The sequence below is a fragment of the Phallusia mammillata genome, chromosome 2 (genome assembly GCF_965637545.1).
Source record: "Phallusia mammillata chromosome 2, kaPhaMamm4.hap1.1, whole genome shotgun sequence".
Classification (NCBI taxonomy): domain Eukaryota; kingdom Metazoa; phylum Chordata; class Ascidiacea; order Phlebobranchia; family Ascidiidae; genus Phallusia; species Phallusia mammillata.
This window is the reverse complement of record NC_137253.1, coordinates 6587288-6612233: the sequence shown is the minus strand read 5'-3', so window position 1 is coordinate 6612233 and position 24946 is coordinate 6587288. Positions and strand designations below refer to the sequence as shown.

Sequence of the window (24946 nt, the reverse complement as noted above, 5' to 3'; positions counted from 1 at the left end):
TGCAAAAGAAGCAAATGTTATTACACAATAGAGTCCGTTCAAGCTATTATGTGCAAATGTATCAAGTTTTACACCATAAATCGTTCTACAATAATGTAAATCTTATAAATCTATCATAACAATGTGCTATACTGCCATGTTTATACCAAGTAGTTTTATTTTAATATAGACTTAGTATAAAACAAGACTTCCGGAAGGCCAATGGTTAATGAATACTTTTTTACGACTCTAAACAATCGCCATTATCCTCACCACAAAAAGTGTCTAATTTGCCTAAATAATGACAACAGCAATAATATTTTATAGTCTGCGAAAAGTGTATTCACTGCTTGGTCAAGCCTTCTGTACGTTTTGATTTTCAATCGAGTACAGTCCAAGTCAATCGTTTCTAAGTTCTTTTCCTTTTTTTTTTTTTTTTTCGATTTCTGCTTTTGTCGAAGTTCCAAATCTCCATTGAGAGCATTCAATGTTCGTCCGCTATTCGTTGCAATACAATGCGGAAGTCGTATTTAAATAGTTCTAAGTCTCTCTCATTGTGGAAAGGTCTATTCTTTTGCGGCACTCTATGTCTAATAATAGTTTTTCACGAAATATGCAAAACAGACCAGTTTGTTAGTGAGGTTAACCAAGCTGTTTTTAGCTTTGCACCATTACTATTTGCACACACTATACTTTTGATGATATGTACTCGTTGTAAATTACACGAACCTTCTGCATAAATCAGTGTAAATCAAATCTTTTTGTTTTGTCTGTTGATATTATCCAAATCTCACAAATCAATGTTCTATTACTGTGTTTAACACATTTAACTTTTTAACGCACTTAAACAAACAAACACGTGGGGCGGTTTTTTGAAGAATTTGTTAGTAAAAAATCACCTAGAATAGACCGTGGTCCACTGCAAGAAATGTTGGACGTACACGTTGTTCCCAAACACCAGTTTACACGCCAGTTAAAGTGCCACATAGACTTTCGTGAGTTTGGACATACATATAATCACCCTAAGTACACTGAGGACCAATGTGCGCAACAGCACATGTTCATCCTATAACCAGACGAAAGTTCATGCGCAGCATTAATCCTTTGACGTGTCAAGCGATGTGTAAGCTTTTTGATTGCACTGATTGGCACTGTGAGCAGCATTATATGTTCACACTAGATACGCGCTGAGGCTACACTCCAGTATGTGCAACATATCGTTTCTAGTGCGCTTAGGATGTAAACTACTTTAGTGGGTCCGTTTTTAATTATTCATTCAAACAGTAAATTTGTTTTAGTGGTGATCAAACATAATATGTAATACACTTGCTGAATTTTTTGTCTCAATGTTCAATAATGGACAATTCGATACAATAGTGCAGTAAAATCGTAATTTCTACGTTTCATTCTTAAAAAGTCTAGGAATTACGTCTTTTCTCTTTTTTGTTTCAGAGTTTTGCTCAGTTGTAGTAGCACAAAATGTTGCCAAAAACTTAAAATCCAATTTCATGTAAAACTTCTATACTTTTCTTTTCTACAAAGGAACGTTGACTCAAAACAACTTGTGATACAAACACCTTTTATTTTCCGTTTACAGTTTATGGCAGCACAGCACAGCATCAGCAAACAGTATCTGCCATATGACAAAAAGTTATTGATTCTCTTTAACGAGTGCCATCATATTCCACAAATTCAAGATTACGAAGGAATTGGAAGAATGTTCCCACATCATCATACATCGAACCGAGGAAGTACTTGCATCCGAAAGTGACGCCAGTTCCGCATGCAATCTCGCTGAGATCTGGGTTAAAAAAAAGAATATTTTGTTGTAGTATTTTCAGCTTTGTTATTGCTGTGAAACGTTAAAAACCAAATTTAAAAACACTCCACTAGTTACACACAAAATCATGAAACTGCTTTAAAATCTTCTAGGTTTGCAAAATCGTCCGATATTGGGATTTAAAATCAAAACAAGATTACAACTCACTTTTTACACAGGAAATGAAAGAATTCAAGTTTTGCCATTTTGCTGAGTGATCTAGACTATCGAAATTTAAAACCTAATTTTGCCACATGGGATGCTTCGCGACTGTCTGATTCGATATATCGCCTGGATTGGACCTGGCGTACTATAGTTTATGTATGAATGTGCGGTGATTGCTGGTCTGCATAAAACCCTCGCTGATTTAGCTGATTGTACTCAATGATATGAAACGTTGAGACAAAAGAATTGTGAAAAATAGTTGAAACTGTGATATAGTCCGGCCATAATCAATGAACACGTCTTTTTGCTCACCCACAATTAACAGAAAAAATAAAAAAAAGACTTACACTCCAAGTTTGCCTGATAGTCGATGTCATTGCTTGGTAAAGCTGTCACGGTTAAGATCTTAATGTTGGGATTGTTTGTTCGGAAATCGTCTGCCACAACTTTTGCTGTATCTAAACAAAAACTGATTTAAGTTTCATGCATGGACAATTAAGCACTACGTTCTTTGTGAAACTAAAAAGAGCACAACGATGCAAAGAGTACAAGAGGCAAAACAGGTTCAGAACCCTTATTACGTACATACAAAAAGGGGACAAATGCTTTAATTTTTTACAAAGAATTATCATTAGTTGATTAAATAGAAACGAAAAAAATCTTTTCATATTTTAATGAAGTGTCAAAATAAATGATATCCCAAAAACTGACACAATATCCCAAAAAATGCCAATTATTCTCAAAATTAAAAGAATTTGTTTAAAGCTATTTTATTTACAATCAAGGCACAATATTCTTACTCAACGTAGAGCTATCTGCTGGTACGATATTCTCGCTGAAGATCACAGTGTAACTTGCATCGGCCTCCGATCCAATAGCGTAATGGTGATTAATTGCACACGGTAGGACAAGCGAAAGGGACCAGGAATTACATGCATATTCCATCATGCTTAACTTAAATGAATGTAAAAACGTTATAAGTTAAAACACGATAATTTTAGATTGAAATGTTTTATAGCATTTTTTGTGCATCTTTTACTGGAGCAAAGGGTCATGTATTGCACAAACATTGTTTTTTAGTTTTAGTTAAACAAACAAAGGATTTCAAGTCTATGTGCTTGTTTGATTACTTTGGTTATATTATGTACAAACACAGCCGTGTTGCTTTAAATATTACACCACTGATTCCTACCGGTGTTCTAAAGTCAGTTTCATCGAAAGTCATCACAACATCAAAAAAACTGTTGCTGGCTGAACAGGTTCCCGAATGCTGGTGGATTGCAAACAAACTGTTATCGTTTGCCGAAAGCCAGCTTCCGAGTCTGTAAATCGCAGTGTTAAATATTTATTAACTAAGTTATAGGAAATGAAACTCTTCATGGATAACATGCCTCTAATTTTTTCCAGATAAATCCAACCGATTATAACCGCATCTAAAGTATTGCAATTTTGCACATTACTTGATGCATAAAAATTAAAATAACGTACTAGGATTTGTCTATATGTTTTTTAGAAAGCCACCCTCTATATAGACACGGGTGAAAGCAGAAACTTTAGCACCCTTATGCAGCCAATTTGATTATCTGGACATTATGTGATACATTGTCTTTTGTCTGCCACCCATGTTGTTAATCGTAATGCAAAAAATTTTTCATTTTTTTTTTGGTGAGCATAGAGGCATAGATTGGGGGTTATTAAGGCCACGAACTGAATCATAATCATAATCATAATCATAAACACGAGTTTATCTTACGCTATGATTCTGTTGAGTTGATGGAAGTAAATGGGGAAGTTTGGAGCGGTAAGCACACCACTACCAGGCGTCTGCTTATGTGGGTTGCTTGAGGATAAACTTATTTCCTTTTGAAGACATTGGTCCAGTTCCTTATTGCCATCGAAAATCGCGAGTATCTTGGCTAGAGAAAACAACAAAAATCTATGTCAAGTAGATAACACACATTTCTTGTTAACACTAGACATAGAGTCTATGTCATAGACTGTTGATTTGTCGTATTCAGTGTGCAGAAATGTTTTGTATATACCCATGCTACTGGAGCACTGACATTTTAACCTGTTTTACAAATATGCTAAAAATCTGACAAACTTGGAATCAAACAACCTGTTTTTGTCAGTTAATTGTTATGTATTTACATCTTTTAAAAATTATGGTAAATCCTCCAGAACCCGTTAATCATTGCAAAAACTTTCCTACAATTTTAAGAATCAGTCTCGCAGGTAAAATTTCGGTTAGAGTTTAGTTGCTCTTGGCGAAAAAAATGGTGAGAAAAATACTTTGGTACAGGATGATGTAATGCAACATAAACACGACAATGATGTGCCGAGATTACTAAACCCAAACAGAGAGCAGTGTTACAATGAATGTTCACTTTGTTTTTTGAAGCAGAGACACTTAGTATAATTTGTATGTGTAGCATTTAGTCTAAAGCAGGGTGCACAACCTGCGGCTATGTAGCTAAACACGATCATTGATACAAATGAACAGATAATAAAAAACCGTAAATTGGTATATTTAACTCTTTTTTTAACTTTTTTTGGTTTTGATTTTTTAATTAGGTTAGTGCAGGTTTTCTAGTCGTATGTCTGTTTTTCAGTCTTGGTATCATTTGTATGTGGAGCTTGTAGTCTAATACACATCCTACAAGTTTTCAGTTAAGACTTTTTAGACAAACGTTGGCGGCCTGTAATTTGTGTTATTCAGCCTCCAATATAAACGTTTAGCAAACCTTGTAGAGCACAATAAAAAAGAAACACGAACTAGTAGGCCTACTAGCAGCGTGTACAGACCCAATTCTTCTCAGGCTGCTTAAGCTATTTTCGACTGTAAACACTCGATTACTTACGAGATAGACACGTGATATTTGGTACAGTGGGGTACATCCATTCTCCGTTTCCTAAACACTCGTTGGTGTTATCGGTTCCAGATGTCATATATCCAGTATTGCAAACGTACTTGATCGTCTGTCCAACAGGATTGGCTGCGTTTGTAGTGTAAAACTCTCCTCCTGTCAGCAGCGGTGCAGTCGGACAAGCTGGTGAATAAATGTCTGGGTTTTAAATTATAAGTCACTAATCATTAACAATAAAACTAAAGAGTATATACAGCCAGACATGTTTGTCCCTTAAACAAACAATATGCTGATTTAAGTAAAATACTGAATATGGAAACACGTTAACAAGAAATTTAATCAGTCGATGTAGAAAAACGTAGTAACGCCAATGTATTTCGTCTACAAATACATTGTTACTTCTTTGAGTCTATTTGAACAAGTACCCGCCGATTTCAATAATGATTGTATTTCTTGAAACGCGTTTTCATATTTAGCATCTCCCAAAAAAGTTACAAAAACGAAGTACTATCTGGTTTCAGTAATAAACTTTAAACCCGTCTAAAAATTCTTTGGTGTCCAACCAACGTTAAACCAGACAGACCTCTTCAACTTTGATTGCTTATTACATGTACAACATGTGCGTGATACATATAGTATAACCCACGTTGAGCTTGAACACAGGTTGGTAGGTTAGTTTCTGTAATGCTCCAATTTCCACTCGATTCGCATGTGGATGTGGCATCTCCCATAATAGTTCCATTTATGCAACCATATTGAATCTGAGCCCCCTCTGTTGTGTTGCCATGGTCATTGACTAGTTCGAGATCATTATTGATAGGAGGAAGACCGCAATCTGTCAACAAAATAATAATTACTTATTTCTGCAAGTGCAGTGAATGTTAGAGCAGAAACTTAAGTAATGTAATGACACAGTAGTCTTAGAAACATCACATGCTAATACACAGTAGTCTTAGAAACATCACATGCTAATACACCTGTGAAACTTCTCTTTGATAAAACAACCGATGACACCGACTTATAATTAACTATCTAAGTGTAGGGTGCACAACTAATGCTGTGAACCTGCGGTTAAATATAACATATGTTAAATATAACATATATACTGGCGACCGAAATTGAAAAAAAAATCTTGGGACATTTGTTTTTACCAAAAAAACTGTTCTTACTGGATTTGGTTGGATTGGAAACATATAATACCCGCCCAGTAAGGTATAGCTCCTCACACCATACCTCACTGCAGAGCTACTTGCACAAGAACTCACATCACAAGCTTGCTTATTTCCGATAAGTGGCGCACCGGACCATTGGCGTTTCCAATGGCAATAATTTCTGATTGATAGGGCAGGAACTTAGCCGAACGGTCTCGCGCGCCTGACCCATATACTGACATAAACAACCTGAACGGGATTCGTCCCCGGGAGAGTCCTGGGTTCGAGCCCCGTGAATAAAAAACAAAAATTCTGATTGAGCAATTTGCTAAGTCAGCAGTTTTTGCGGTTGCAAACGCCTTTAGGCTCCTTTGCGCCTCCTATCGAAAATAAGTAGGCCTGTGATGTAAGTTTCTATGTTAGCGGCTGCACCATATCTACCAACAAAGAGCTAATTTTTTTCGCAGCTGGATTGGGATGTAAGTTTTTGAACTTTTTTTACATTAGGGACTTAGTTTTTCATGGTTTATTGAATTTGAAATGCTAACATCTAACCCCAATTCTAATAGCCCCTAACGTGAGCATTTTTAGAGATACATCGATTTGGATTTGTAAAACTGCTTATTGCGCCCGCTTTTGAAAATTAGCTATTTACCAGAAGCCACACGTGTCGGATAGTTGTACGGCTAATATGGAGAAACAATTAAATTAGCAGGCAACAAACACCTTTCCAGAACAAATGGTGACGTCATAAACAATTAAAACTGGTTGCCAAATCGTTCTAAATCAATTGAGACTGTAGGAATTAAATCTGGACTCTCAGCCACCGGCTTTTTTCTTTAAATCAGCAATACAAAAACGAAACATGAGTTACAGCGAAAAGGTTGCGCACCCTTGCAGCAAAAAATCTTGTTCAGTAGACGAAGTTACAACAGACCAGAGTTGTAGACAATCCTAAACTGGAACCCGAACCCGAAGGTGCAGGCCCGAAACCCGGTCCGAACCCGAATCGTCTTTGGGCAGTCCGTTTGAGCCCGAAAGTTTGATTCAAAGACATACACATTAAAGCCTTAGAATATACCAAGACAACCGACATAATAGTGAATTGGTCTTAAACAAAGCGTTTGGGGGCTGTTTGACATTAGGTCAGGTCAAGCAACTGGCTACTTAGCTAGTTAAATTTTTTATACAAATACTAACACAAAGTGCAAAGTCAGACCCGAAACAAGCCCGTTTTTCAAAAAAACCACAGCCCGAACCCGGCCCGACTCACAACTGCAACTGACGCAATTTAAGGCGTTTAAACATGCATATTGCTTCAAAAATATATCGTCATATCAGTTTGTAAACCACACAGTTTTGGGTATATTATCCTTACCTGCAGTACAGGTCGGGAATACCACTCCCGCCCAAGAACCATTTTCGAGACATGTGAGGGTATTTGGACCATCCATTATAGCTGAGCCTGCGCATTGAAGAGATACTTCTTCAGTGTGGTGGAGTGGGTGGTTATAATCTAGTTCAAGCAATTCGTCGATAACTGGGAACGGATCACATTCTGCAAAGAAAGTTTTATTATGATTCCAACTAATGCAGGACCTGTAGTTTAATAGTTCAGCCGAAACCGTGTTTAAAACCTATAGTTTTATGTACAGTATGGATTAAAAGATTATGTCTGAAATTATAAAGGATTTAGTTAAAAATGAAGGACCAATTTCGCAAAAAACAGTTGAATATTGAAATTTTTATCGGTATTGGATCGTCAGTCGATGTAGAAAAACGTAGTAACGCCTATGTATTTCGTCTACAAATACATTGTTACTTCTTTGAGTCTATTTGAACTAGTACCCGCCGATTTCAATAATGATTGTATTTCTTGAAACGCGATTTCATATTTAACATCTCCCAAAAAAGTTACAAGAATGAAGTACTATCTGGTTTCAGTAATAAACTTCAAACCCGTCTAAAAATTCTTTGGTGTCCAACCAACGTTAAACCAGAGAGCCCTCTTTAACTTTGATTGCTTATTACATGTACAACATGTGCGTGATACATATAGTATAACCCACGTTGAGCCTGAACACAGGTTGGTAGGTTAGTTTCTGTAATGCTCCAATTTCCACTCGATTCGCATGTGGATGTGGTATCTCCCATAATAATTCCATTTATGCAACTGTATTGAATCTGAGCCCCCTCTGTTGTGTTGCCGTGTTCATTGACTAGCTCCAGATCAATATTGATAGGAGGAAGACCGCAATCTGTCAACAAAATAATATTTACTTATTTCTGCAAGTGCAGTGAATGTTAGAGTAGAAACTTAAGTAATGTAATGATACACAGTATTCGTAGAAACATCACATGCTAATACACCTGTAAACTTCTCTTTGATAAAACAACCAATGACATCGACTAATAATTAACTATCTAAGTATCGGGTGCACAACGAAGGCTGTGAACCTGCGGTTAAATATAACATATGTTAAATATAACAAATATACTGGCGACCGAAATTTAAAAAAAAAAATCTTGGGACATTTGTTTTTACCAAAAAAAACTGTTCTCACTGGATTTGGTTGGATTGGAAACATATATTACCCGCCCAGTAAGGTAAATTACTAACACCATACCTCACTGCAGAGCTACTTGCACAAGAACTCACATCACAAGCTTACTTATTTCCCATAAGTGGCGCACCGGACCATTGGCGTTTCCAATGGCCATAATTGCTGATTGAGCAATTTGCTTAGTCAGCAATTATTGCGGTTGCAAACGCCTTTAGGCTCCGTTGCGCCTCCTATCGAAAATAAGTAGGCCTGTGATGTAAGTTTCTATGTTAGCAGCTGCACCATATCTAACAAATCGATATGTGGCGCAAAGAGCTAACTTTTTTTCCCAGCTGGGTTGGGATGTAAGTTTTTGAACTTTTTTTACATTAGGGACTAAGTTTTTTATAGTTTCATTGAATTTTAAGTGCTAACATTTTACCCCAATACTAATAGCACTTAACGTGAGCTTTTTTGGAGATATATTGATTTAGATTGGTAAAAGTGCTTATTGCGCCGGCTTTTGAAAATTAGCTATTTACCAGAGGCCACACTAGTCGGACTGTTGTACGGCTATTATGGGGAAACAATTAAATAAGCAGGCAACAATCACCTTTACAGAACAAATGGTGACGTCATAAACAGTTAAAACTGGTTGCTAAATCGTTCTAAATCAATTGAGACTGTAGGAATTAAATCTGGACTTTCAGCCACCGGTGGATCCGATGTTGTTGATATATCTTTTTTCTTTAAAGCAGCAATACAAAAACGAAACATGAGTTACAGGGAAAAGGTTGTGCACCCTTGCAGCAAAAAATCTTGTTCGGTAGACAAAGTTACAACAGACCAGAGTTGTAAACAAGCCTAAACTGGAACTCGAACCCGAAGGTACAGGCCCGAAACCCGGTCCGAACCCGAATCGTCTTTGGGCAGTCTGTTTGGGCCCGAAAGTTTGGTTCACAGGCGTGCACATTCAAGTCTCAGAAAATACCAAGACAACCGACATAATAGAGAATCGGTCTTAAACAAAGCGTTTTGGGGCTGTTTGACATTAGGTCAGGTGAAGCAACTAGCTACTTAGCTAGTTAAATTTTTTAAACAAATTCTAACACAAAGTGCAATGTCAGAGCCGAAACGAGCCCGTTTTTTAAAACACCCAAGCCCGAACCCGGCCCGACTTACATCTGCAACAGACACAATTTAAGGCGTTTTAACATGCATATTACTTCGAAAATATATCGTTAAATCAGTTTGTAAACCACACAGCTTTTGGTATATTATCCTTACCTGCAGTACAGGTCGGAAATACAACTCCCGCCCAAGAACCATTTTCGAGACATGTGAGGGTATTTGGACCATCCATTATAGCTGAGCCTGCGCATTGAAGAGATACTTCTTCAGTGTGGTGGAGTGGGTGGTTATAATCTAGTTCAAGCAATTCGTCGATAACTGGGAACGGATCACATTCTGCAAAGAAAGTTTTATTATGATTCCAACTAATGCAGGAACTGTAGTTTAATAGTTCAGCCGGAACCGTGTTTAAAACCTATAGTTTTATGTACAACATGGATTAAAAGGTTATGTCTGAAATTATAAAGGATTTAGTTAAAAATGAAGGACCAATTTCGCGAAAAACAGTTGTATATTGAAATTTTTATCGGTATTGGATCGTCAGTCGATGTAGAAAAATGTAGTAACGCCTATGTATTTCGTCTACAAATATATTGTTACTTCTTTGAGTCTATTTGAACAAGTACCCGCCGATTTCAATAATGATTGTATTTCTTGAAACGCGTTTTCATATTTAGCATCTCCCAAAAAAGTTACAAAAATGAAGTACTATCTGGTTTCAGTAATAAATTTCAAACCCGTCCAAAAACACTTTGGTGTCCAAGCAACGTTAAACCAGAGAGCCCTCTTCAACTTTGATTGCTTATTACAGGTACAATAGGTGCGTGATACATATAGTATAACCCACGTTGAACACAGGTTGGTAGGTCAGTTTCTGTAATGCTCCAATTTCCACTCGATTCGCATGTGGATGTGGTATCTCCCATAATAATTCCATTTATGCAACTGTATTGAATCTGAGCCCCCTCTGTTGTGTTGCCGTGGTCATTGACTAGCTCCAGATCAATATTGATAGGGGAAAGACCGCAATCTGTCAACAAAATAATAATTACTTACTTCTGCAAGTGCAGTGAATGTTAGAGTAGAAACTTAAGTAATGTAATGATACACAGTAGTCGTAGAAACATCACATGCTAATACACCTGTGAAACTTCTCTTTGATAAAACAACCGATGACACCGACTAATAGTTAACTATCTAAGTATGGGGTGCACAACTAATGCTGTGAACCTGCGGTTAAATGTAACGTATATACTGGCGACCGAAATCGATAAAAAAATCCTGGGACATTTGTTTTTACCAAAAAAAACTGTTCTTACTGGATATGGTTGGATTGGAAACATATATTACCCGCCCAGTAAGGTAGATTTCTAACACCATACCTCACTGTAGAGCTACTTGCACAAGAACTCACATCACAAAGCTTGCTTATTTCCGATAAGTGGCGCACCGGACCATTGGCGTTTCCAATGGCAATAATTTCTGATTGAGAGGACAGGAACATGGCCGAACGGTCTTGCGCGCCTGACCCATATACTGACATAAACAACCTGATCGGGATTCGTCCCCGGGAGAGTCCTGGGTTCGAGCCCCGTGAATAAAAAACAAAAATTCTGATTGAGCAATTTGCTAAGTCAGCAGTTTTTGCGGTTGCAAACGCCTTTAGGCTCCTTTGCGCCTCCTATCGAAAATAAGTAGGCCTGTGATGTAAGTTTCTATGTTAGCGGCTGCACCATATCTACCAAATCGATATGTGGCGCAAAGAGCTAATTTTTTTTCGCAGCTGGATTGGGATGTAAGTTTTTGAACTTTTTTTACATTAGGGACTTAGTTTTTCATGTTTTCATTGAATTTGAAATGCTAACATCTAACCCCAATTCTAATAGCCCCTAACGTGAGCATTTTTAGAGATACATCGATTTGGATTTGTAAAACTGCTTATTGCGCCCGCTTTTGAAAATTAGCTATTTACCAGAAGCCACACGTGTCGGATAGTTGTACGGCTATTATGGAGAAACAATTAAATTAGCAGGCAACAAACACCTTTCCAGAACAAATGGTGACGTCATAAACAGTTAAAACTGGTTGCCAAATCGTTCTAAATCAATTGAGACTGTAGGAATTAAATCTGGACTCTCAGCCACCGGCTTTTTTCTTTAAATCAGCAATACAAAAACGAAAAATGAGTTACAGCAAAAAGGTTGTTCACCCTTGCAGCAAAAAATCTTGTTCGGTAGACGAAGTTACAACAGACCAGAGTTGTAGACAACCCTAAACTGGAACCCGAACCCGAAGGTGCAGGCCCGAAACCAGGTCCGAACCCGAATCGTCTTTGGGCAGTCTGTTTGAGCCCGAAAGTTTGATTCACAGACGTACACATTAAAGCCTTAGAATATATCAAGACAACCGACATAATAGAGAATTGGTCTTAAACAAAGCGTTTGGGGGCTGTTTGACATTAGGTCAGGTCAAGCAACTGGCTACTTAGCTATTTAAAGTTTTTATACAAATACTAACACAAAGTGCAAAGTCAGACCCGAAACAAGCCCGTTTTTTAAAAAACCCAAGCCCGAACCCGGCCCGACTTACAACTGCAACAGACGCAATTTAAGGCGTTTAAACATGCATATTGCTTCGAAAATATATCGTCATATCAGTTTGTAAACCACACAGCTTTGGGTATATTATCCTTACCTGCAGTACAGGTCGGGAATACAACTCCCGCCCAAGAACCATTTTCGAGACATGTGAGGGTATTTGGACCATCCATTATAGCTGAGCCTGCGCATTGAAGAGATACTTCTTCAGTGTGGTGGAGTGGGTCATTATGATTTAGTTTAAGCAATTCGTCGAAAACTGGGAACGGATCACATTCTGCAAAGCAAGTTTTATTATGATTTTAACTAATGCAGGACCTGTAGTTTAATAGTTCAGCCGAAACCGTGTTTAAAACCTATATTTTTATGTACAACATGGATTAAAAGATTATGTCTGAAATTATAAAGTATTTACTTAAAAATGAAGGACCAATTTCACAAAAAACAGTTGAATATTGAAATTTTTATCGGTATTGGATCGTCAGTCGATGTAGAAAAACGTAGTAACGCCTATGTATTTCGTCTACAAATACATTGTTACTTCTTTGAGTCTATTTGAACAAGTACCCGCCGATTTCAATAATGATTGTATTTCTTGAAACGCGTTTTCATATATATTTAGCATCTCCCAAAAAAGTTACAACAATGAAGTACTATCTGGTTTCAGTAATAAACTTCAAACCCGTCTAAAAACTCTTCGGTGTCTAACTAACGTTAAACCAGAGAGCCCTCTTCAACTTTGATTGCTTATTACATGTACAATAGGTGCGTGATACATATAGTATAACCCACGTTGAACACAGGTTGGTAGGCTAGTTTCTGTAACGCTCCAATTTCCACTCGATTCGCATGTGGAAACGATATCTCCCATAATAGTTCCATTTATGCAACCGTATTGAATCTGAGCCCCCTCTGTTGTGTTGCCGTGGTTATTGACTAGTTCGAGATCAATATTGATTGGAGGATGACCGCAATCTATCAACAAAATAATAATTACTTATTTCTGCAAGTGCACTGAATGTTAGAGTAGACACTTAAGTAATGTAATGATACACAGTAGTCTTAGAAACATCACATGCTAAAACACCTGTGAAACTTCTCTTTGATAAAACAACTGATGACACCGACTAGTAATTAACTATCTAAGTATGGGGTGCACAACTAAGGCTGTGAACCTGCGGTTAAATGTAACGTATGTTAAATATAACATATATACTGGCGACCGAAATTGAAAAAAAAATCCTGGGACATTTGTTTTTACCAAAAAAACTCTTCTCACTGGATTTGGTTGGATTGGAAAAATATATTACCCGCCCAGTAAGGTAGAGCTCCTCACACCATACCTCACTGTAGAGCTACTTGCACAAGAACTCACATCACAAGTTTGCTTATTTCCGATAAGTTGCGCACCGGACCATTGGCGTTTCCAATTGCAATAAGGAACTTGGCCGAACGGTCTGGCGCGCCTGACCCATATACAGACATAAAAAACCTGATCGGGATTCGTCCACGGGAGAGTCCTGGGTTCGAACCCCGTGAAAAAAATGTCTGATTGAGCAATTTGCTTAGTCAGCAATTTTTGCGGTTGCAAACGCCTTTATGCTCCGTTGCGCCTCCTATCGAAAATAAGTAGGCCTGTGATGCAAGTTTCTATGTTAGCGGCTGCACCATATCTACCAAATCGATATGTGGCGCTAAGAGCTAATTTTTTTTCGCAGCTGGGTTGGGATGAAAGTTTTAGAACTTTTTTTACATTAGGGACTAAGTTTTTTATAGTTTCATTGAATTTTGAATGCTTACATCTCACCCCAATTCTAATAGCCATTAACGTGAGCTTTTTTAGAGATATATTGATTTAGATTAGTAAAAGTGCTTATTGCGCCCGCTTTTGAAAATTTGCTATTTACCAGAAGCCACACGTGTCAGGCTGTTGTACGGATATTATGTGGAAACAATTAAATAAGCAGGCAACAAACACCTTTACAGAACAAATGGTGACGTCATAAACAGTTAAAAGTGTTTGCCAAATCGTGCCAAATCAATTGAGACTGTAGGAATTAAATTTGGACTTTCAGCCACCGGCTTTTTTCTTTAATACAGCAATACAAAAACAAAACATGAGTTACAGCGAAAAGGTTGTGCACCCTTGCAGCAAAAAAATCTTGTCCGTTGATCAAAGTTACAACAGACCAGAGTTTAGACAATCCTAAACTGGAACCCGAACCCGAAGGCGCAGGCCCGAAACCCGGTCCGAACCCGAATCGTCTTTGGGCAGTCCGTTTGGGCCCGAAAGTTTGATTCACGGGCGTGCACATTAAAGCCTCAGAAAATGCCAAGACACCCGACATAATAGAGAATTGGTCTTAAACAAAGCGTTTTGGGGCTGTTTGATATTAGGTCAGGTCAATCAACTGGCTACTTAGCTAGTTAAATTTTTTGTACAAATACTAACACAAAGTGCAAAGTCAGACCCGAAACAAGCCCGTTTTTTAAGAAACCCAAGCCCGAACCCGGCCCGACTTACAGCTCCAAGGCGTTTAAACATGCATATTACTTCAAAAATATATCGTTAAATCAGTTTGTAAACAACACAGCTTTTGGTATATTACCCTTACCTGCAGTACAGGTCGGGAATACAACTCCCGCCCAAGAACCATTTTCGAGACATGTGAGGGTGTTTGGACCATCCATTATAGCTGAACCTGCGCATTGAAGAGATACTTCGTCAGTGTGGTGGAGTGGTTCGTTATAGGTTAGTCCAAGCAATTCGTCGATAACTGGGAACGGGTCACATTCTGCAAAGCAAGTTTTATGACAATTATAACTAATGCAGAACTTCTATAGTGTAATATTTCAGCCAGTACCGGGTTTAAAACCTGTATGTCTATTTAAGTCAAAAAAAGTAAAGGATGTAATAAAAAACAAAGAACCAATTGTGCGAAAAACAGTTGCATAGTGGAATTATTATCACTATTGAATCGGTTGGACAGAGGCAAATATCGCTGCCGTGGCCCAGTTCGTATCAACGCACACAGCTTGTTAAAATACGTCGTTTAAAATCGTTTCCTCTGTAGCTTCCTTTGCGTTGGTTTCAATAATGTTTGAGCATTATTGCTGGTAAGGTGCACAATATCTCATACACACGCGCTTCTAACATATCTATGAAGACGATAAATGAGACATGCAAAAGTTTTAGTGATCGTTAAAGCTGCACATTCGAATACCGTACGTTTAAACTACGCAATTATAAACTCAAAGTAGATTTTAATTGAAAACAGCTTAAGCAAGCCAAAATGTGTCTCAGTGAAGAGCTAGATCGATTTCCTGGTAGAAAAATATATTTAACCAACCTGCAAGACAGACTGGGAATGGGTCAGAAATCGAGCCGTTAGAAAGACACTCAAGGGTGGAAACGCCTTCGAGACGACCCATGGTGCAATTGAAATTGAGTACAACTCCGGGCACCAAAGTTCCAATTTGATCCTGGTAAGGTAGAAGCTCATCGGGGACAATAAGGTTGAAGCCAAGTTTTATGTCAAAGTTTGGATCAAAATCACAAACTGCTCGAAAAAAAGAAAATGATTAGAACAAAATGATACATGGCTAAATTGTAATCAATTATCTTGGTTGACGCTGCTGGGCTGCTCTTAAATACTTGAGGTTTTATACAAAATGGTCAAAAGCTAAAGTCTCTCTGCATATGGTGTGGAATCTACATCTACACTGTTGGTAATTTATAATATCGCGACACCTAAAAATTGTGGTTAGCATTCACCCAGGTATTTTGGTGATCTAAACGTTTTAGGAACGGCCTTTTTTTAATGAAATAAATTTCTGCCGACTATTAATGAATGGGCCAACTCATTGTAAACAATGTAGGCATTGTGTCAAAAATGCATTACACAGTTTCGGCCTTACCAAGACAAAGAAACACAAATCTATTGTGCGAAAAAAGCAGACCTCGGTTTTTGTTTTTCCTGCGCGCTTTAAGCAATCAGTTATTTAAGCTCTCAAGTATAGAGTTTATTTTAAAACACTGGTGTTTTATTCAGCAGCTAGTAAATTACAAAATGCTGATTTTTACCGAGCTGATTAGAGCTGCCCCTTTGTTTAAGTCTGGCTTTGTCCCATCTTTTCTAGTATTTATTTCTATTCCTGATAATGTTTGCCTGTTACACAGGACATGTTTGGCTTTTTGCAGACGAATTTAATGCCCAAGCCTCTTTGGCCAAACATTAGGTATGTTTCGTTTATTTAAGTGCTATTTCGTGGCGCTTTAAGTTTTCGTTTTTCTTTCACAGAAAAAAGCTGGGTTGACCGGAACTTTAAAAGTGGTTCATTGATTTGGTGCCTGTGGTTTCATTCGCCACCTTATCGAAGGCTTTTCGTAGACAGATGCAAGAATATAGTTTCAATAAAGAGCTATAACAATTCACTTGCCTAACAGACATTGTCCAGCTTCCGACTCTGACCAAACGCCTTCATTGCACGTATTTTCATACGGGGGCAGCTGTAAGTAACCCTCTGAACAGTTATATTTCACCACTGTCCCGTTTTCATGATGTGTGCCAGCCGGTGTGTTTACACCGTTCGGGTCCGTTGGAAGATTGATGCAGTCTGTGGTAGTAATTTTTTTTATTAATTATTGTTGAAGTTGGGTGTAGATATATTTTTTGTGTTTCAGAGCTAAGTGTATAACCCATGTTAGGGGTCGGCAACCTTTTAAGCGACCTGTGCCTATTTACTTGTTATTTCAGTTTAGCAATGACTTCGCGTGCAAAGATTTTTTCTGAGTAATAGTGGTTTGTGAGGGTATCAATTAAAGGAAGGGACAGTGCTTTTAGTGTTGGAAGGCTTGATTTTCCGAGCATGGCATGATGGGAAACAAACAGTGCAACACGTTAAATTATTACTGAACTATAAACGCGCATATCGTTTGGCATGGCAACAAAAATCACTTTGCGTGCCAAACTTAGCAAACGTACCAGGGGTTACCGACCCCTGGCCTATATCAAACGTTTTCAGTCGGGGTTAAATGTTAAAACTTGAAAGGAGTTATTGAATGTAACTTGTACTTGTGTAAATAGACAATTCTACTCTCTAGGGTGCTAACACTACAAACCAACCATGAGGCCGCTTATATGATGGGTGTAAGGAAAACAATTAGCGGAAATGACGTATGAACCATTCATAAAACAAGTTACTGTGAGCCGAAAAGGTTTGTTTAATTTCTGTATAGTGCACTACTGGGAGAAACAAGTTGTATGTTTTCGTCATTTGAAGTGTTTATTGTTCATAAGTCAAACATCGAAGGATGTCTTTTAGGAGTGCATCTAATTGATTGTATAACAGCGTACCTGTTTGAGAGCAGATCGGCCCCACTGTATCAAACCAAGTCTCATCGTCCAAACACAGATTTTGGTCCAAACCGATAAGATTTCCAGTTTCGCAAGTGTAGTTGACAATCTGTCCTTGTACGTATGGACCAGCAGGAGAAACACTCACGCCGTCGCCGGCCGGGGGTGCAGAGCAATCTTTGCGTACACAAAATTGATTGGTTTAAACTTGAAAAATAATTTGTTTATGGCTTGGGTTTGACACAAACAACGAAAAATTGTAGAAATTTTGTAACGTTGACATTTTACTCTCTTTTGCATTCAGTTTATGAAACAACTTTTGCAGTATTGAAGTTTTAATGATGAAACAGTAATGTTTGTTTAATGTAGCATTGTCTATGTATTGTGAGGGATATCGGAGAGAAATAATAATCAAAAGTGAGGCAAAGTGTTGGTAAAAACTTGGCAACCAGTGGATTTCCATCAAGCCAAGCAACAGTACGTCAAATACAGTACCTAAAAACGAGGGATAGTTTGATAAGCCTGTTAAAGCTTATTTGGTTTTCAGGTAAATAACTTGCCAGATATAGCCTGAAAAACATTTTAACTTACTGAGGCAAAGATTACAAGATTTTGTGCAGTATTCTTCATTGTACCTAGCATACAAAGGAAATCCGCAGTAGCCAAACTTAAAGTTGACTGTACAATTCTGATGGTCGACACAATCTGAAAAAAAACGGAACTTGTGTTTCAAATCATTGTTTTTTATGTTATACACCAATATAGCGGCTCTAATTTTTTTTTTTTGCTCAGATTGTTTTTTATGTTGAGAAGTTGTCAAAAACCTTAAATAAAATACAATAAAATATCGCAATTGAGGAACGTTATGAACCGCAAAAAATGGCACAATCAGCGGAAGGGTACTCAACGCGCTGCATCTATTTCACACCGTTATTACAAGCTGTGACAAAACTTTGAGAAGCGAAACTGTTTTCCCCACCTTGATAGCAGACGGGGGCAGGGTTGGACCATCCTCCTTCTGAGCATGTGTTACTTCCAAAACCGGCCAGCAAACGTCGCGGGTTGCATGCGTAATATACGGAGTCACCATTTGCATAGTCTCTGTTTTCGGGGTTGACGCCATCGCTTGGAATCATTGGTGGTGGGCTGCATGCATCAGCTGAAGAGATACCGAATACATAAGTGAAACCAGATGTTGCTTGATGCTTAAAAATATGCTGAGAATAAACTAAAAACCAAAAACCCACAAGGAACACTGTACATGGATCTGTTTGTCAGTTTGAATATAACGGCCCAATTAAAAAAAGCGGCATGCTTTATGTTTCCTTTCGGATCATGAATGTTACGGCCCGAAAAGAAAATACGGCATGCTTTATATAACGTTTCGGTTGATGCTCATGCCTACGAGGTGCCAATGGCGAAATTTTTTAACGCAGTTGTTAGGCCAAAATTCATCCCGTTTATAAAAATATATGTTAATATCAAAACAGGAATGTAATAATTATTCCGATATAAATCAGAACCGTAAGTCCTTTTAATTAGCACTCAAACGCGACGGAATGATAAATGGGTCGGACCATTCAACAACGACAGGGGGTAAGTGAGGAACATAATAAAACAATTTTGAGGGAAGCGGTTTGCCGTAACTAAAAGTAGAAAAAATGTTTTTGGGGTTGCTAAATTGTTGCTTCTTTGTTTTAAGAATTTTCACTGTTCTTATGGTCTACTGTAGTTGTTCCCAACCTGGGTGCCGCGGCACCCTGGGGTCCCAATTGAAATGCTCAAGGGTTCCGCGAGATATTAATATTGCAATACTGCGGCCAATTATTTATTATAACCTAAACTCGTTATGTGCGGAAATTATTTATTTCCCACCGAGTTTCAGTGTGTATTAAGTTTCGCGTCTCGCAGTTTTTCCCGGCTCCCTATTTCCTTTAAAAATTGATCCAGTTTTGGCAGGCTGCGGCAAACTTTTTATCTCTTTAATAGGGTGCCGCAAGGTCAAAAAGGTGAGGAACTACTGGTCTACTGCAAATGCAGTAAAACTTTTACACTTTTGAAGACCGTACACCCTATTTTTTATACTGGTTCGACCCATCCCAGAGTGCGTCACGGTTCAGCGCTGATTAAAAATGACATTCCAGTTCTGATTTAGCTACATCGGAATAAAAATGACAGACATTTTACCAACGGCAACGCATACAAGCCATCATCAGTGATGTAACCCCTGATGTATAGGAAATTTAACAGAAAATACCGAGTGGGGTTTAGTCTACGAAATAGTTAAAATCCTTTAATCACAAACATTGCTGGCAAAGTAGTAGTGTAATAGAACACTTCGTGCAGACGTTTCAACAAGCTTGATTGACAACCTGCACTGATGATGACAACGGAGATTGTTGAAACGTCTGCACTATGTGTTCTATATAAACCAGTACCTTGGCATGAGTGTTTATGATTAAATTACTTTTCATGACCGTGTCTAGTTTTCCTTAGTTTACATCTTGCTGTCGATATGAAGTTTTATAATAATGGTACGTACCAAATCAAACAAAAACGGTTCAGAATTGTAAGTGGTGGCATACTTGTTAGCCTAGATTCGGATATAAGCATGAATTTAACGTGCTTGATTTTGGTTTGGCTTTGCTGTGGGCATTACTTTATTTCACATTTACCAATTGATACACCACAGTTTTGTTTATTGCCCTCACGCTTTTATACACTATTAATTCATTAGTAATAACTTACATGTTTCGCAGTCCGGAAGATCAGTCAAGCTCCAGTGCGTACCATTGCACGTACTGGTATAGGGACCAGATAATGTAGCAGTGGGGTCAATGCAATCATACATAATCGTATCGCCACTTTTGTAAGGTCCACTGGGGGAAATTGAAAGTTCAGGATCGGTTGATGGTGCGGGGCATTCTAGAGAAAGTCATTTTGAGATTAATTCAAAGCACGACAATAAACAGGTTATCAACAACGTGTATTGGAATAAGATTTCATCAAAAAATTTAACTCCATGTTGTTATTATTCTGGTGTAGTAAAAACTTAGAAACACTTATGCAGTTTGTCACTTATGGAACTATTTTTTCACGGACCATGTGCCATTATTCCTTAATCAGAATTGTAAACGGGCCCGAAATTTGAGCCCGAAACCGAACCCGAAAGTATAAGCCCGAAACCGGGCCCGAGCCCGATTCGTTTTTGAGAAGCCCGTTTAGAACGAAAGTTTGTCTGCCTTTTCGGTCTTTACATTGAAAGCCTCAAGAAAGACCACGACAACAAACACCATAGACAATAATACACGATCGGTCATGAACAAGGCGTTTGAGGGCTGATCGACATTAGCTCAGGTCCAGCAACTAGCTCCTGTTAAGTAGTTAAACTTATTGAAAAAAAAACACAGAATGTAAAGTCAGGCCCAAATCAGGCCCGATTTTAGAAGAAACCTAAGCCCGAACCCGGTCCGACTTATAACTCTGACCTAAACAACTGTTGTTGGTTCAAAAATGTCTCAAATTTTCAAAAAGTTTGCAAAATGTGTCAGCTGAAAGTGTAACCTTCGCGTATGGTTTTTGCACTTACCAACTATTGAACAGAACATTTTTGTGAAAAAAATGTGGAATTTCACAATGTACCTAGCTCACAAGTGGGCGCTGTGGTTTCGTTCCAATTTCCACTTCGCAAGCAGGTGTTCACTTCAGGGCCTACCAGGACATAGTTAGGTGCGCAGTTATATTCAACAATTGTTCCAGCTTCAAATGTTGTTCCAGCAGGAGTGTTCATGCCATGTGACGGAATCTGGGGCAAGCCGGTACATTCGGTGTCTGCGAAGTTAAGAAAGTCCTGATTAGCCCTTGCGTATCAATACCATGATAAACAATATAATTTGCTTTGAAAAAATCAAATAACATCATACTTCTAAAGTTGCTTTGTAAATTTAGTGTATGTGTAGGTTAATATTTGAATAAAATAGCTGGTCATTTCAACAAAACTACGTTTCCTAGAATAACTTTTTGTCCTGAAATAAAAACAGAGCCGAAAATTAACCCTGGCCTACAGCGCTTGCGTCAAAAGTAACAGAGAATCTCAAACAATAAAGTAAACATTATCAAACAATCGTTCGGTATTACGCCTTCCATAGGCCTGGCGTACTATGATTTATGAAAAAGTATACCGTGGTCGCTGGTCTGCATGGACGCTTAAGGTCCGATCCCAGTATGAATGTATTCATCTAGCTAGCTCATTATTAAACAATTTTCAAACGAATTTTCTATGCCCAACCATAAACAGCGGACCGAGCTCTCATTATGAACAAAATGAAACCTGTTTTCTACACCCCAGCGCGGCAGTGACGACTCCTAATCCTGGTTTCTGATTGGTCAAAATCCTCCGCAATGCGGAAGAATACTTCGTTCTGTTGAAATAATCATGGCAATTTTCAGTTCTCGGACTGCTGCCTGATTGTCGAAAAATACAATAAAAAGCAATCACGGAAGCGCTAACCGATGGCATATTGTTTCCTCCGAGAGCCGGTAGGTATTGTTCGGCAGCGCGTGCGATTCATACCTGTGATGACAGCCTGATAGCTCAGCCTATACCTATAGCTGCGTCCAGTATTATGTCATGCAATAATTGCGACATTAATATATTCCTTTATATTACAAACTAGGTCTTTGAAAACATGTGATGGCTTGTTTATTCTCAACGATAACTTCCTATGTAAAGGTGCAGTGAAGTGGGCACAGCAATTGTTAAAACTTATGTTTTTTATTAACTATATCTTTTAAGTCCGTGTCAAGTGCTTTTTTTAAATTTACTCCTTTTTTCGATAAACATCGACAGGTGCCCTGCCAATACAACTTTTTAGCGCTTGCAAAAGTCATAAACCCCATACAACCTGCGGCGGGCAGGAAGAAACGCAGGCTATTTAACAAATGGTGGTGAGGCCCGCGGCGACTCTATTTAAACCTATTGGTTTAAATCAGGAGTGCACAACCATTTCGCTATGACGGCCGTATCGCAGTTGCTAATTTCACAAACGGTTGCCAAGCGTCTGCTTGTTTTTGTGACAATCTTAATGATGTAAAGAATCGGGTTTATCTTTAATCGCCTAAAAAGTCCAGTATAATTTCTAACTCGTGCACATACTGAGCTAAACAGTCTGCATGGCCATCAGCCTCAGGTGCTTATGACGTATTGTGACTCTTGTGGTGTTATCTTTGCATTGCTTGAACACAATAGCCGTACAACAAGAATGGCACATATGGCTATTAAGCTGGTAATATTTTTTCATAGCCCAATTATTTTTGTAAGGTAGATTTGACCCAAAAACGTTTAGCCAAAGGGTTTTATTTACCTCACGGCCGCCGGTTTATATATTTTAATATACACGCTCACGGGCCAATCCAATGGTTTTGTTGATTCCGACCATATTAATGCACTCGGCATCAACTTTTGTCATTGTTGAGTTGAGTTTATTTCGCTTGGTGAAAGAAAACTTAGTGACACAATTGCACTAAAAAAAAAAACAATCACCAAGCCGGAAATAGCTGCGCAACGTTAGAACGTAAATAAGCGTTATTTAGTCATTAGAAAGGCTCGCGATTCAGTTCTCTGTCCTGAACCTAATAGCAAATCAATTGATGCTACACCTACAATCCCAGGCATAATGTAATAACAAGTGTTGCTCTTCTAGAAGTTTTATTTAAAATAAAAACGACGTTTCGCCCGAAAAGAGACGCCTACTTTTTCTAGTTGTAACTTATAAAAAAAACTGATGAAAGAGAAGCACACAACTGTAAATCCAAGGTATGTTAAATAATAACATGTAAAAAGCCCGGTGGTTGTAGATTAGAAGCAACCTGAAATTTTACTAATATTGCAGTAGTAGGACGATTCCGGTTTATTGACATAATCACGCCATGCCTGTTGTTAACAATAGATTCTGAAAAAAAAACTGAACAATTCCACCAGCGCATGCGTTTGGAAACGCTACATATTTTAATATCAAATCAAACAATTTTTGTTTAAAAAAAGTGTGAACAAAATTTGTAAATTGTTGAAGCAAGAAACAAAAATAGAAATCTGGACACAGAGGGCGCCAAGCTAAGTGGCTAATTAAGGAAGCAATATGTCAGGTCATATTTCTGCTCAACGTCTGCCAATCGTTTTAGCCGAAAAAAAACCTGCTCACAAAACATTTATATTAAAGCCTTAAAAATGATACGCTGTGATAATTAACTTGTTAATTTCTGACAGATATAGAAAAAGTTTAATACAGAGATAAGTAAACCGGATTCGGTTAACCTGAATCTTCAACTAATTCGAAAAAAAAACTGAAGATACAAATGGTTTGTAATGTGGTAAAGATTTAACTAATTAACATCGGGCAATCCGGATCTTGTACAATCGATTTGGTCCAAACAGGTTCGAATTAAACGATGTTACTGCTTTATAAGAATCTATTCTGCACAAACTGTTGGCAACGTTTGGCGATAACAAGTAAGTGATAACAACGCTACGGAAAAGTTGCAATTAGATTCGTTGTATTTTAGGGCACAAAATTAAGTTTGGTTGACTAAGATATTCCTTTTGCTGCTAATTGTGTTTGTTAAATGAGCTAATTGTGAGCGTACTAGATTTATGTTTTGTAACATAGAAGCAAAATAATGTTGAACCTACTACAAATAAACTTTTAAACAGCCATATTTTAGCTCCAAGACTTTGCTGACAATCAAAAACAGCAGTTTGGATCAGCACAAGGTGATGCTAAATAAAGTATCACATCGTCTTGCGCCATTTTTGTTGGATTTGTGTCTTAAATATTAATAAATGCATGTAAACAACCTATATTGCACAAGAAAACATTTATTACCACTTAATAATGATTTATTTCAACTTTAACTGAAGAATGTATTCCCAGTACACATAAAATCACCCAACCGTTCAACGAAGTAGCACAACCCAGTATTTATAGAGATCAGTGTGTTATAACTGCTTAATTTAGCCCCAAATCATTCCTAAAGTGATGTTTCAATCTGGGAATGAAGAAATTTTGCAGCACACTATTGTGTTTTCACCTGTTTTGCTTTTCTTGCATCTTTGTATCAACTTGCAGCACATCAGTAACTAAACGACTAGTGTAATCCACACTGAAAGCGACACCACTGCTACCAAGAACTTAATTACTGTTGCTTTATGTCATCAAAAGTAGATTTGGAATAGTTTGACGAGGTTGCTATTTTGGCACATTTAGCCCATAACAAAATAAGGGTGTAACAGTAGTTTTTAGTAGTGATGTACCGAATCGGCGAAAGGCGGTTTTGCCGAA

The 24946-nt window shown here is 38.0% G+C and overlaps 1 protein-coding gene across 2 annotated transcripts; it reads right to left on the bottom strand.

Moving 5' to 3' along the window:
• Positions 1-1557: 1557 nt before the first annotated feature.
• On the bottom strand, positions 1558-21435 carry LOC145214790 (sushi, von Willebrand factor type A, EGF and pentraxin domain-containing protein 1-like). 2 transcript variants are annotated; one of them, XM_080083394.1, is made up of 21 exons: positions 21252-21435; positions 20358-20534; positions 18589-18768; positions 18201-18314; positions 17610-17786; positions 16693-16869; positions 15603-15812; positions 14868-15047; positions 13045-13227; positions 12350-12529; positions 10503-10685; positions 9812-9991; positions 8051-8239; positions 7360-7539; positions 5477-5665; positions 4825-5013; positions 3717-3879; positions 3156-3285; positions 2764-2917; positions 2311-2421; positions 1558-1780 (listed from the first exon to the last, which is right to left on the bottom strand). In XM_080083394.1, exons 1-21 carry the CDS (start codon positions 21397-21399, stop codon positions 1644-1646), a joined length of 3531 nt encoding a protein of 1176 aa, XP_079939520.1. In that variant the 5' UTR covers positions 21400-21435; the 3' UTR covers positions 1558-1643. The 2 variants fall into 2 exon arrangements, with proteins under 2 accessions (XP_079939520.1, XP_079939521.1); XM_080083395.1 differs by lacking the exons at positions 10503-10685; positions 12350-12529.
• Between the last annotated feature and the right edge of the window lie 3511 nt (positions 21436-24946).